The sequence below is a fragment of the Mugil cephalus genome, chromosome 7, assembly GCF_022458985.1.
Source record: "Mugil cephalus isolate CIBA_MC_2020 chromosome 7, CIBA_Mcephalus_1.1, whole genome shotgun sequence".
Classification (NCBI taxonomy): Eukaryota; Metazoa; Chordata; class Actinopteri; order Mugiliformes; family Mugilidae; genus Mugil; species Mugil cephalus.
The window spans coordinates 9888641-9902776 of NC_061776.1; the positions used below are offsets into that span (position 1 = coordinate 9888641).

The 14136-nt window shown below is 43.7% G+C and overlaps 1 protein-coding gene across 5 annotated transcripts in view; it reads left to right on the plus strand.

The window, feature by feature from the left end:
* Window positions 1–14136, plus strand: part of LOC125010196 (rho GTPase-activating protein 29-like) — a 28493-nt gene that overhangs the window by 12170 nt on the left and 2187 nt on the right. The window contains exons 1-20 of one of the 5 annotated variants that reach the window (XM_047588581.1): window positions 387–405; window positions 495–638; window positions 4080–4176; window positions 4443–4515; window positions 4767–4827; window positions 5469–5618; window positions 6086–6150; window positions 6276–6386; window positions 6498–6578; window positions 6947–7114; window positions 7236–7373; window positions 7913–8100; window positions 9252–9421; window positions 9766–9900; window positions 10316–10414; window positions 11118–11281; window positions 11393–11581; window positions 11735–11872; window positions 12634–12866; window positions 13697–13997. In XM_047588581.1, the coding sequence (XP_047444537.1) occupies window positions 518–638; window positions 4080–4176; window positions 4443–4515; window positions 4767–4827; window positions 5469–5618; window positions 6086–6150; window positions 6276–6386; window positions 6498–6578; window positions 6947–7114; window positions 7236–7373; window positions 7913–8100; window positions 9252–9421; window positions 9766–9900; window positions 10316–10414; window positions 11118–11281; window positions 11393–11581; window positions 11735–11872; window positions 12634–12866; window positions 13697–13997 (2682 nt within the window). In that variant the 5' untranslated portion in view covers window positions 387–405; window positions 495–517. Of the gene's footprint in view, window positions 1–386; window positions 406–494; window positions 639–2864; window positions 3213–3260; window positions 3668–4079; window positions 4177–4442; window positions 4516–4766; window positions 4828–5468; window positions 5619–6085; window positions 6151–6275; window positions 6387–6497; window positions 6579–6946; window positions 7115–7235; window positions 7374–7912; window positions 8101–9251; window positions 9422–9765; window positions 9901–10315; window positions 10415–11117; window positions 11282–11392; window positions 11582–11734; window positions 11873–12633; window positions 12867–13696; window positions 13998–14136 lie in introns of those variants that run through there. The other 4 variants (XM_047588580.1, XM_047588584.1, XM_047588583.1 and 1 more) reach the window with 4 other exon arrangements.

The window sequence follows — 14136 nt, forward strand, 5'->3', positions numbered from 1 at the left end:
CGGGGACGGTTCAACCTGTTTATGCCGCGCCTCTTCCGTCGCGCACCGTGTCACTGTCTGCCTTCAGGAAGGAGAAAACAAGTTGCATCACAGTCATTTCGTGAAACTGAGTTCGTCACCATCTCTCAACCACAGTTGTCTCTGTTTTCCGCTTTTCATCTGTAACGTAGACAACAGATAAAGACAGAATGTTTTTGTCCTGAGGGGGAATTGCATGGATAGGATAAAAGATAACAGCAAAGACGTCATAGTTTCCAAATGACAAAGTGCTTTATATGTAATGTGTGTGGCAATGACAAAAAGAATGCCAGGAATTAATTTGACACTGGCAAACATGTGACTCACGATGAGGTAGTGACTTGAGAATTGAGAATGTGTGATTGCAGACCTTGCATGGCAATTGAGGTTCGGATTTAATTAATTAAGATTCTGTTATTCTCGTCACGGTGTAAATGCTTACACAACCTAACAAAACGGACTTTCTTTTTTTCCAGAGAATCTGGAAGGTCTTCAAGAGATGGTGCAGGAGCGTTTGGCAGAGCTAATCCGCATCCTTAAGGTCGTCATTGGGAAACACCAGACTCTCAACTCGGCCGACATCCTCGGAGCAGCTGGCACGGTCATTGCTAAGGTCAAAGGTCAGTAATTACTCACCAGCATGTAATGAGTGCACGCAGACATAAAGGTGAATACGTAAAGAAACGCTCAGATGTGATGCTCAGATAGTGGATCAGGACCAGGGCATACGTAAGTCTGGGAAACACCTTTTTGAGATATCTCATTGATCTGTGTTTTGTCTAAAACAATGAAGGCGTAATTGTTCCTTGCGCAACAAATTTGTTCCCGTCTCTTGAATGAACACACACAAAGAAATTCTGTAGTCACAAGTTCATCTGCTAAAAAAGTTAACCGTTGCGAGCGTTAGTCTTCCCCTGACTCGCACACGAGAATCTTTAGAGCGGAGACTGTACAGCTGTAATTTGCATTCCGCATTTCATTCCCCTCGGCCGTCTGCTCGTCCACGTTACTTCCCTATCTTCCCTGTGTGATGAGGTGTCTGCTTTTCTAGCAGGTCACCTGCCGTATCTCGGGCCCATCTCAGTTGTTGTCTCAGAATAGATAAGAATGTGCGTCTGCAATGTGCAGCCTGTTGAGTGGTGCTTTGACAATGTCTAGAATGTAAAAAGGAAACAAAAGACATACTGATTAGCCAAAGGAATGATTGTCTTTGTTGAGGTTGAACACATTTCAGTATGAGTCATAGAATAGAAGAATGGCACAGTGACACTAAGCAACCAACTCATCCTGCCTTTTACATACTTATACAGCATTTAAACGCAAATATTGCAATAAAACCCATTGAAAGTCATATAATAAATCTAAAGTATTTTAAAAGCTTAAGGGGTGAAATAATCCAGTATAATAGATCAGTTTGGTGCTGACATGACGGATATCCTAAATGGATTTGGTATTTACCGCTTTTCAACAAATCCACAGTAAATACAGTTTCTTTGTCGCTGTCATAATGAAGTTCTGTTTGTCTGCTTCCTGTCATTTGGCGTATTCAGGATCCTAAGTTGACTGAATGGAATCAGTGTAGAGAGGGAATAAATTGTGCCGCTGGGTCCCCAGCGCAAAAAACTGCATTCAAGATTGTCAATTCTCAAGATTTCTTTGTGAGTGTAACGGCATTTCTTATGAGAAAGGAGTTCTCATGTTTGAAAGAGAAGCAAAGTCGTTCATGCAAACGCTGATGGAACGATGGTGAAAGTGCACATCGCAGTGCAGTGTCCCTTTGCTTTTACGAGGAACTCTGTCATTTTGTGTACAGTAGTTTCATATCTCGTTGACTCAGGGGTTTGCCTGTCCACAAGGGGGTGCCTTATGTCAGCTCACTCCCTGGATGGCCCGTCCCTAATGGCCAGTAACACAATACTAACACAGACAGCGAGCCAGAGGAGGCCTGAAAAGGAGGGACTGAAAGGCGGATGAATCAGTGAGACATCAGAGATGAAGACTCAAAGGTTCGGATGATAACAGGCCTTGTGCGCCTCACTGTCTTCAGAGTGTGTCGACTCTTCGCCCGTGTTCCTCTTTGAAGCTTGGTCATGACACCTGGGGCATTTGGACAGCTGCCAGAATTTACTTGAAAAAAAAAATCCCCCCCTCCCTCCCCTCTCCAAACACATTGCTGTCTAACCAGTTTCGAATGCCAGATTAGGCACTCGAGATTTTCTCCTACTATTGTTTTTGTGCCTCACACTGTACGCATTGTGTTGATAAAGGTGAAAAAGTCAGAAACATGTTCGCAAAGCTCCACAAAGCTGTGCAATGCACAAGGTTTGATGCCAGACAGAGGCGGCTATTGTTGCCGTCCGTGCTCTTCTGCATGTGTGTCATCAAAGATAAGATCTTTTCGCAGAGTCTCATTGGCTCAAAACAGACAAGGTTTCTTTTCTGGTCACATTTTGAGACAGTGTTCACTTTCCCCCTCGGCGTACAGGAAAAACTGCACAGCGATAAAACGAAATACGGTGCGTCTGTTTTGTATGTGCAAGTCGATGATACGTTTTATGCCCCTGTCAATTTGCTTAATTGATCTAAGGTAAACATTGGATTTCTGCATTTAAACACATCTCGTTTTAGTGTTTAACGCTACAACATTACAGAAACTGTTTTAATGGGCCAGAGAAATTGGAAGCATTTAATGGGCTAATTGTCTCATTTACGGCTCAACCGTGAGAAAACAATGGGCCCTGTACTTGAATGATGCAGTTTCCATATTTCAGTCATGACAAGAGGAGGGGGGGGGGCGAGCTCTGGAATCATTGTTATGAGACCCACAGGATGTCCTGAGGAAGAAGTCGGTGCAGAGTTGTACGCTAGCATTCAGGGCCAGGGAGGTGCACGACAGGGAGGCTCGCACCGCACCTCCTTTCTCTTCGCTGTCCTCGAGAGTCCCCCTGAACGCGGGGTTGCCTCCCGATACCCAGGATGCCGTGACCTTTTTTATGCTTCTACATAGGCTGGGAATTAACAGTTACTATTCCACCAACTAACTTGGATCTCCTGAAGAGACAATGGAGCCAGAAAAGGCTGCGAAATAGTCTGGATGCTAGAAACGTTTAGAGGATTTTTACCCAGCAACTCACAACTCACGTTGCTGAAATTTTGTGGTCCCCGTGTAATGCCAGTTGACTGACAAATAACGGGTAAGTGTTGTCATGGTTGTCTGTAGCGTTTCATGTCACAGAACCCGTGCTGTGTGAGTGTTTCCTGTGGTGGGGCAGACAGGAAGTACTCAGCTTAGTCGGATTTCACTCACTGTGTCTTTGGTTCCTCTGATTGCTCTCTGCAAATGTCTTCTTGCTGAAGGAAGCGTTTTCTGCTCTGTGCGCTTGTTCGCGAAGATATATCAAGCTCGGAAGGCGTCTTAAAATTGCAGGACGTCTTGCTGTCGCCATATTTTAAAAAAACCAAGAGGGCATACCATCGATTTTTCTTTATTGTGCATGATCAGCATGGATTATGGCCCGGAGGATTATAACACATTGGAGCAAAGGAGGGATCATTTGGGACTGTTTCTGAATATATTTTGAAAATTCAACCTTGGAGACCTTTGATGCCGCTTCAAGAAGACATTTGGATTTGGGTACGAAGGCATATTGTACGTGACATTTCCTTTCGACTGCTCCTACTCCAGTAGTTGTGGTTTTAAAGCAGTTAGTTTAGCCTTTTCTGTAAAACACTTGACGTACTGTAACCAATGAGAGGATTTGAATTTTTGCATGTCAGCAAGAATGTCAGCAACTTTATAGCCAATAAATGACTTCCTAGAAAAGCTATATGGTCTTGGTGGCTGCAAGAGACCATAGCAATCTGCATTTAATACTAAATCTAGCTCCTTCATTTGTTTGTCACATAATTGCTCTATTGTTCATGGGTTTTCTCGTCTTGGTGGTTAAGATGTCATCGTCACACGCTGGCCTAACTGTGCAAGTTCCTTTGTTGGGTATAGAACAAGCTGATTTGTTATTCCATTTCATTTTGACTAAAAGGGTTTTTATCTCCCTCCACAGGCGTTAACTTCAAGGAAGTGAACCCAGCAAACAAAAAAGCTATATTTGGCGAGATACACACATCCATTGACGCTTTGGCATTCACATTCGGCAATGTGTGAGTACAATGCTTGTTTACCTTTTCAACACCACTGGATTTTTTATGACTTTTTTTGTGTTTCAGCCAAAAAAAAAAAAAGTTGGCCTGACTTTGACAAGACGGGAGCTTGTTGGCCTGGTTTAACCTATTATTATGTGTGTCCTATATATGTGTCTTAAATAGCAGGTTTGCTCCTTGAGTCACTTTGTAACTGAAAATATTGCTGTGTTGCACATGCCAAACTATACTCTTGACACGGACTGTCATGTGTATCCACCCTTCAGAGTTTCTGACTTCCTTATGGGAGATGTGGACAGCAGCTCAGGGTTGGGGATCCCCCACACCGGGAGAAGCAGGGTGAGACACCAGCTTTCTGTTCCCTGCTTTCACACCAGATATTTCTTTATTCTCGCCTTTGTTTTGAACCTTCAAGGTTTTCAGAAGGGTGCACTTAAAGCAACAGTTTCGCCACGCCTCCATTTAAAAAAGCCTCAAAGACTTGCTTTCTGTTCTTAATTGGGGTGTTGAAAATGTGGCTGCTTCTGATGTCTGACTTTGATTGCACGTCTGCTGTTCGCTCCTTATAATCAGAAATGTCTTTTTCACAGTCTTTTGACAACCTCTCTGTGGATCATGAAGGATATGTTTCAGAGAAAAGTGATCTCGTTGGTAAGTGTTATTCACATTTCGTCATTGATCCCTGAGCTATCTGCGTGTAAAATAATAGATGTCAGTGTATTCTTTACAAAGCATTTGACGGTCGCTCTGCAGCTGAGGGTAGCCCGATATGTCAGCTTTTGAGTTAGCTGAGTGATTTAGGCTTTGGACACTTGAATGCCTGAGGTAGACCCGCCTTAAACCTCTGCTTCCACCCCTGTTATTTCTGCTGCGTGTTTCATACTACTTGCTCGTTTTCCCCGCTCCTTCCACATATCTGACATTCCTTGCCTATTGGAGAGTAGTTCCGTGTGGGATGGGAAACACATGGGGTTTGTGTAGAATCAGATGGCGGGTGGCTGGGAAAGGTTGCACGGTGTAACCAGTAAAAAAGAAAATAATGCTGTTCGATTATTCTAAAAGATGCCTGGCACTTTTATATCCTCCTACACTGGCAACTTCGCTGACCTCACTACCTCAGCATGCTTTTTTTTTTTCTTTTTTTTCATCTTATTTTCATTTACCTCCCACGCACGTCTGCTGGGATAGTCGAACCGAGATACTGTAAATCAGTCCAGCGTTGGGAAATTTTCGTCTTACCCTTGATGTGTGATATGCGTGTCTCTTGTGTGTCTCTTGTGCCGGCTTCACAGGCTCAGAGGTGTCACTGTCACGGGAAGAAGAGGTTGACTTGACCCTGCTTAAGAATGACAGCGGGGTGGAGTCTGCGCTGCTCTACGCTAAGGCCTGGTCCAAGTACATCAAGGACCTTTTGGCCTGGATGGAGAAACGACTGGCCCTGGGTGAGACTAATGCGGATCACTGCATGAAGACATTGTACTAGATAATATAGGAAAGAATATTTATTTACTAATTTACAATGTTTTTGTTAAAAATCTGAGTTAAATCTTGCATAAACATATAGATCTTAAACCATCATAATGACTTCATTAGTCTTGGAGATATGGACTAGGCTTTTACCATATATATGCTACAATAAGACATTATCTATATTTAGTTGATTATATTAACAAGCAGTGTGTTTGCAGAGGCCTACAGGTTGACAGTGTGTTCATAAGTTTGTACTGCAATCTGATACCTGTGCTAAAACCATTACTGTTCCACTTAGAGGTATTCTGAGCACTCATTATCTGCTTTTGTGTAATATAATGACCTGTGCCAGTTCCCATGTTACCTCATGAATGAGAAATGTGAGTTCGTTTGAGTCTACCCTCGTACCATCCAATGAAACATGTTTAATTATTTCCAGATGTTGAGTATGCCAAAAACTATTCCAAAATGGCCGAGTCTGCAAAGGCGCTTGCCAGTCAACAGGTAACGTTATTTACTAAATAAGATTTAATATTTATTTACTGTTACCCCCACATACTTATGTAAGAAAAATACACAGAAGCCTACACAGTATGTGAACATCAGTTTCTATTTATCATTTCTCCTAGGACTACATGCCGTTCAGTGATATCTACATCTCCACATTCAAGAACGACATTGAGTACAACCAGCTGCTTTTGCAAACCGCAGTGGCCCTTCAAACAAATAAATTCATACAGGTAAGCATAGCAAGAAGATCTTGACTGTAGACGAGTATTGAGAATAAACATGAAAAAAAAAAAAAAAGATCTCGCTGAAATATCTCCGTCTAATCGTTGACCTTCCTTCAGCCTCTTCTGGCACGCAAGACTGAACTGGACAAGCTGAGAAAAGACATCAAGGAGCAGTGGCAGAGAGAGCAAAAGAAGATGGTATGTGAAGAGTTCCTCTATAGATAAACACTAGTTGCTTGCTGTTGGCTCAGTAGCAACGCTATCACTCCCCCTTTGTGTATTTCAGGCCACAGTAAATGTTGCAATGTAGTCAGAAGGCCAGGAGACAGACAGGCAACATGGTTAGATTCATACAAAATAGAATGTTTTGCATCATCAGCCACGTAGAAGCTTTTTGTGTGAGTTTTTCTGCTTGACTAGTTTTTCAAAAAAGTGTTCTCCTCATGAATTATTGGCTGTTCTTACATGCAACAAGCTCGGTTTATCATCCACAAAGGTGTGTCTGATTATACTCACGATAAAGCCGACGTCACAGTTTAATCACATGATGCGTGTGGTTTTGGCAGCAAGAGGCAGACTCAACCTTGCGTAAGGCACGAGCGCTGAAGACCCAGAGGAGGGATGAGTACCAGAAAGCCCAATCGTCCACAAGCCGCTCCCAGGAGGAGCAGCCTGCTGGTGGAAACAAACAACTGGAGAAGAAAAGGAGGCTAGAGGAGGAGGCTCTTCAGAAGGTGGGGGCGTAAAAGGAGGAAAAAACAAAACAAGGAAATTCATTTGATGACACCAGTAATTTGGTGAATTCCTTTCTTCCACGTCCTTATGCTAATTCTCTGCCCATTGTTTTTTGGGCAGGCGGAGGAGGCGCAGGACCAGTACCAGACCTGCATGACTGACGCAGGCGTCAGAAGAATGGATCTGGTCAACGCTAAGAGAACCATCCTCACTCAGATCCGGGAGATGATCTTCCAGTGTGACCTCACGCTCAAAGCTGTGAGAGCCAGTCTAAGCTTTTATTAGTCCGCCTACGCACAAGGACATTGATAATGAAATTGAGAGAGGAACCTGGACACTACACTAACCTTAGGACACATCCACTTTGTAGCCACTCTGCACAATACAGTCGTACAAATTTTAGCTCCACAAGCAAAAACAGTTACTTTCAGTTTAACTCAAAGCTGACACTTCGGCTGTCAGTGGCGCAAGTGACACTTGTCCAAAATGGTGACTTAGAAATGAGACAATGTTTTTAAGAGACAGTCCATATTATGGTCACGGTTACTGAGTAGTGAAATGTGATTCAGGAAAGTGTCTAAAACTGATATTTTGTTCAAAATGCATGAGCAAACTTTAGTTTTTAGTCAGTGTTTCGATATTATTTAACTTGGACTGAACTATTATATGAAACCATCATTAATGTGGCATTTAATCTATCTATCGTCACTTTAGTATTATATCCTGAGACCGAGATTAAGAGCAACTGGATGACTCACTCTGTGATTTTATTAACCGATGCGTGTGTGTGTTTTCAGGTGACGGTGAACTGGTTTCAGATGCAGCAGTCACAGACTGTGTCACTTCCTGCTCACTACCAGGCCCTGAGTGACGGCGCCAAGTTGTATGAGCCAGGCGAATGCTATGCTGAGTTTGCCCGGAACCTACCCAAACATCTGCCCAAAGAGCGCCTCCACTCAGATTCCATCTCCTCCGACAGTTCCAGGTAACACGAACCACAAACGTACACTTTCTGAATCCTTAAACTAACAGGAAGGATACTGATATGCAAAACAGGAAATTGACATAATCAGACTCAAAGCTCCACAGTTTGGTCCAGTGAATAGCTTGTGAAATGTGCTCGCTGCACTCTTACTGTGGTTTGGTATTTTAAATGAGTTATGAGAGATTATTGCACATGAAATAATATGAGACAGTGAGTGTGAACTGAGCCTGCCTGATGCAGTTTTCGTTGATCATGGTGTGTTAAACTGAAAAGCCCAGTGTGTTTTGAAATGTATCGCAGGCGCTGCCACCCATTTTGAAGTTGCTTAGTTCTTCTTTCAGCAGATGCAGCACTGAGTCAGAGTGGGAGGAAGAGAGAGAGAGAGGGAATCTAGGAGAGATAGAACGCGTGTTGAATTTCTTGCCCTTCCTCAGGAAATATCTGTGGCGCAGGCTGAATGCAGCAGGGAAGATTGCGAGCGTGAGAGTTTGGCTCTGGACGGGAGCCGTCCCTAAAACCCTGCTTATGTTGTCAAAGCTCTGTCAAATGGCTTCCTACACACACACACGCTCTCATTAGCAGCTACAAAATAAGCGATACCTCGTAACTTCAGCTTCTGGCGCTAAGGTTAATGATGCTGTGGCTCTGTGAGGCAATAGGTGTGGACGCTGATTTAAAGAGTGTGACATGCGGGAACGGAAATCCAGCACTTTACCACCAGGATTGTGCTTTCGTTATTATGTAGACATTCATGACGGGAAATGTTAAACATGTCTAGCGGTTTACTGCTGAATCTCATTTCAGTTTCTGTTCCTGATCTTGTACAGTCTTGACTATATAACACAACTTCTTCTACTAAAAAAAAAAAATCGATCTTACTTAAAACACATTGAAAACATTAACATTTATTTGTAGTTATGAAATCACATTTTTACTCATTAAACTGCCTATTTTCTCAGCGCTATGTGTTCGCAAACACAAAAGTTCCTGGTTCAGTCAAGGTTGAGTCACCGGTGTTGATCAACAGCTGTGCCAACCCCCCACAGATACACTCAGTGTAATTTAATAATGCTGACCTATGGGACAATAAAAGAGTTTCTCACACCTAAATCCATCACGCCGAACCTTAAATGTCGACTTTATTTCTCCAGGTTTGTGTTCAACAAAAGGTCAGTGGGCAGCACTCATTCCTCCCACGGCAACCTGTCGCAGGCATCGATCACCTCCGGTGACGTGTTGAGCGGAGATGACGCGGACGGTTCCCTCCATCGGCCCGCGAAGATCAGCGAGCGGAGGTCCAACAGCAGCACGGACATACAAGGCACGTACTGAAAAGCGGAGGACGTGTCAGCTTCGGTTTGTGTCGGTTTACAAACAAGCCCTGAATGATTGGCGTCGCTGGAGATTGTGAAGTTTACAACAATCTGTGCGTTTCGTACACACTTCTTCACGACAGGGACTTGCCCTATGGTCTGACTCATGGAAATGTTCTTAAGTCAAAACAGCTGCCGTTGTGTGTGGCTTACTCATCATAAGTCTGGACTATCAATGTGACTGCTTGTGTCTCAAAATAACAAAAACAAAAAAGCCAAGCTGTCATTTAGCTGGATTGCTCTGTGGTCTCTCTGTGTGACTGGTGGTCTTTGTGTGTGTGTGTTTCTGCAGCACTGAGGAGCCAGGCCCCGCCGAGACCCTGGACCTCCAGCAGTCAGGGAAGCCAGGGTGGGATGTGCAGCGACTCGGAGAGCGCCGGAGGCAGCAGCGAGTCGAGGTCCATGGACTCCCCCACCGCCAGTCCAGGTAAGAGGATTTTAAAACTAAGCCTTTATGCAGATTTGTGAAAAAGTCTTGAGGGCTGTTTGCACATGAAAATGGATACGCGAGGCAGGCAAATTAAACGTTTGTGCAATGATCTCATGTTGGGAAACACCCTGAAACGTCTCTTGACAAAGACAGTGAACAGATAACAACAGAAAAAGGTTTGTTTTCATGATCATAAGCAAACTCAGTATTTTGAGTCCTCGCTGTATGATGCTCAGCTGGAGGTTCTTGCCACAATGTCCAAAGCTGTTACACTTTCAACAAAAACTTAACACATGTGGAGCATTCCAGCTTTTCTGTGTCTTTTATATTGTCCTTGTTTTGATCTGCTGCAAACCTGTACTTAGTCACATTGTTAGCTTTGTAAAAATTGATGACTTATTTATTTGTGAAGGTGACTTCAAACGACGGCTGCCCAGAACTCCGTCCACTGGGACCATGTCCTCTGCAGATGATCTGGATGAGAGGGAGCCTCCGTCGCCCTCGGATAATGGTGCGACTCGTCTGCTTCTGTGTGTTGTTAAAGTGCAGTTTGTGTGTGCTTTCCTGCTCAGGCAAATGTTTGCTCGTGCGTTTGCTAATTTTGGACTTGCGTCCGCGTTAGCGCGCCCAGTCAGTGTATCCGTTTATGTGACAGGGAAGTCGAGGACGGGAAGGAGAAATGACGAAAGAGAGCGCTGCGCAGTTCAGTGTCGTGCGTGATTGTGTTCGCGCCGTTGTGCTGGTCCAAATCTCCTTACTTCAATTTTTTTAACACTCCACGGAGCCGTGCAGATCGAGGTCATGTTGGTTTTGGCGTACGGGCTCAGCTTATACTTCCTGTATCTGTGATGACCTCTCCCAGTCGCTGTGTTTGTTTTCTCATTGTGAACCGAAGCAGCCAAACAGCTTTTCTACTGTTCAGACCTATTTTTTCTTGTATGTCATTGTGTGCTAAAATCCATGATCAGGAAGAGGGCCTTCTGTTCTGTTTTAAACATAAACACTGCATAGTCTGTAACTTTCTCACCTATCTGAATCTTGTGTATTAGGCAGCAAACGAGTGTTAAACTAGTGTAAAAAGTAAGGAAAGTTACTCGAGGCTATTATTTTGCAAAGTGTGGTGAGGTTAAGTTTTTGCTTTGAATTTCTGTCGGCCTCCCTGTGATAATTGCAGCGTGCTAGGAACTCTTCTCACCGGCCGCTCTGATTTTCAGGTCTGGCGGAGATGGTGACAGAGACGGCCAGTTCACCCGGGCCCTTCCGAAATGCTCAGATGTCCAAAGCCGCTCAAACCCATAAGCTGAGAAAACTACGAGCTCCGTCTAAGTGCAGAGAGTGTGACAGTCTGGTCGTTTTCCACGGCGCTGAGTGTGAAGAGGTACATTACTGGCACTTACAGTAGCATAGAAATGATAATGTGGCACCCGTGTATCAAGCATTAAAGGATCTATGTCTTTGAAGTGTTAATAAGTCTTCTTCTCTGTGCCAGTGCTCCTTGGCCTGCCATAAGAAGTGTCTGGAGACGCTTGCTATCCAGTGTGGTCACAAAAAGCTGCAAGGCAGACTTCAGCTGTTTGGTATCGATTTCGCCCAAGCAGCAAAAAACAGCTCGGATGGTATCCCATTTATAATCAAGAAGTGCACATCTGAGATTGAGAGCCGAGCCCTCAACATCAAGGTCAGTCTGTTTCTTTCATAAGTGATAATACATATCATCCAACTCATAGGTTTACGGATTACTTTAATAGTTATGTTACTTATAATAGTATAGTTTTGGATTTTATGTCTATTCTTAAAATATCTATGTACTTTCTGTTTTTTCTTTTTACAGGGCATTTATCGTGTGAATGGTGCCAAATCACGTGTGGAGAAACTGTGCCAGGCGTTTGAAAACGGGAAGGACTTGGTTGAGCTGTCTGAGCTCTCCCCTCACGACATCAGCAACGTCCTCAAGCTCTACCTGAGACAGGTGAGCCTTTAATTCATTATTGCACACTTAGAAGTTCACTGCCGGTCAAAAGTTTTAGAACAGCACACAGTGTCCTCTGGTAAAGTTGGTCAGGGCTTCCTCCTACAGCAAGACAATGACCCAAAACTTTAGTCCAAGCTCTACCAGAACCACCTCAGGATAAAAACAAGATGGAAAGCTTGAAAATATGGAGTGGACCGTGGCCCAGTCTCTAGACTTTAACCCCATGGAGCTGGTTTGTGATGAACTGGACAGAAGAGTGAAAGCAAAGCTCCCTAAAGGTGCCACACATTTCTGGGAACTTCTGCAACAAAACTGGGAAGAACTCTCAGCCAAAGATGGTTAAGATGAGTTTCAGTTGTTTATTTGGTCTGTGCCTTCATTTCAGAGTAAAATGAAACGTGAACTTCATACATTTAAATAAAAAAAAAAGAAAGAAATATTGGAGTGTTTGAAAACTTTTCAGTGGTAATGTATATTGCTGGATCTTTTAAAGTTTTACTATATTCATTTAATATACATGACAAGGTCACCCCCACTACACCGAAGTACAGAGGGGCAGCAGAGCTCATCCTCCACCCGACAACTCAACTTACTTTTATTTTAGTTTATTTTATCTTTTTTACTTTTGCTTTTACTTCTCAAGAGTGTTTTTATGTGCGACCGAGCTATTCTGACCAAGCAATTTCTCTTGCGGCTGAATAAAGTCTCTCACCAGCGAGAACCTTAGAACATGTTCTCTTTCTGTTTGACTCAAACAGTTACCGGAGCCACTGATCCAGTATCGATTCTACAACGACTTCATCGGCCTGTCCAAAGAGTGCCAGAGGGTGATAGTGGAGGAGAATGAAGAAGCTCGGAGGACCCAGAGTGGAGAGAGAGCCGGTCCGAGCGTTCAGCTGAACAAAGTCATTTTCAAGATTAGAGACCTTCTCCGCCAGCTGCCTGCAGCCAACTACAGGACACTGCGCTACCTTATCGCACATCTGAACAGGTAACTTCTGTAAACTGAAACACATTTTTTTTTTTTTATTGTAAGTGATTATGTAAGTGTTGTTCGCTTCGCAAATATACTTAAAACTTCCTCTTAGTACACAAAGGGAAACTTCCCCATTGCACATACAGGAACACGCAGTGCACAAAAAGGCCTGTTTGTAGGTTTCATTAACCAGCACCGATAGTTTTAAAATGAGTAGTATGTATATGTATATAATAGTACGTATTACATCATTTAACAATTTGCTTCCTTGGAAGCATTTGGTTCTCGACTTTTAGACAATCACGTAACTGAAAAGTGTTTTTATTCTTAGTCACTTCCTGTACCAAGTTTAATGTTTACAGACTCTCTCCACTCTGTTTTTATTAACCCTTTAAGACCTAAACATCCGGCCACAGATAAATAAATAATAATAAAAAAAAAAGAATTTGCAGTATTTCAATTACTGTTACTCGCCAATGGACAAAATACAATGTGTGGCTGAACACTGGGAAGTTGCCCTTTCTGGGGGAAAAAAAAAAAAGCTGCCATTACGGTAATGATGAGGCACCGCTGCTGTCGGCTGCAGGTTGGGGAGTGATGCAAGACCGGGGGGCCCCAGGAAGAGTGAGTGGCTTTAGAGGAATTCGTTGGTAAAAACTAAATAAGATGTCACCAATGTTCTTCCAGACAAAAGCACAACTTCCCAGTGTTCAGCCACACTTTGAATTTTGTCGATACCACATACTACTGTGGGTCACGGTAATTCAGAAACTGCGTAAAACTTTAAGGCAAATGCTTTAAGGCACGTATAAAAAAAAGTAAATCATTGCTCTTTACATCCACAGAGTCACTGAACAGGCCGAGGAGAACAAGATGACTGCGAGTAACCTCGGCATCATCTTCGGCCCCACGTTGGTGAAGCCTCGGCAGGCGGACGCGGAGGTGTCCCTGTCCTCCTTGGTGGACTACCCCTACCAGGCTCTCATGGTGGAGCAGCTGGTGCGACACTTCCAGACGGTGTTTGACGCGTCCGCTCTGCCCGGCTCCAACATCGCCACCGCTGGCCAGGCTTCCCCCAGACTCACCCCGCAAGAGAAGGTGCAGCAGCTTAGCAGACACTCTACCTCCCTGATGGATATCAAAGAGGTAAGAGGGATTAAACCTTGTACATGAATGAATATGAGCAGCCAAGTGAGTGAAAGGAGAAGAGGGCAAATGATGACGGCAGCAATGCAAGAACTCTCAATAAACCACGTTTTTTTTTAATCGAGTTTAACTTGTTATG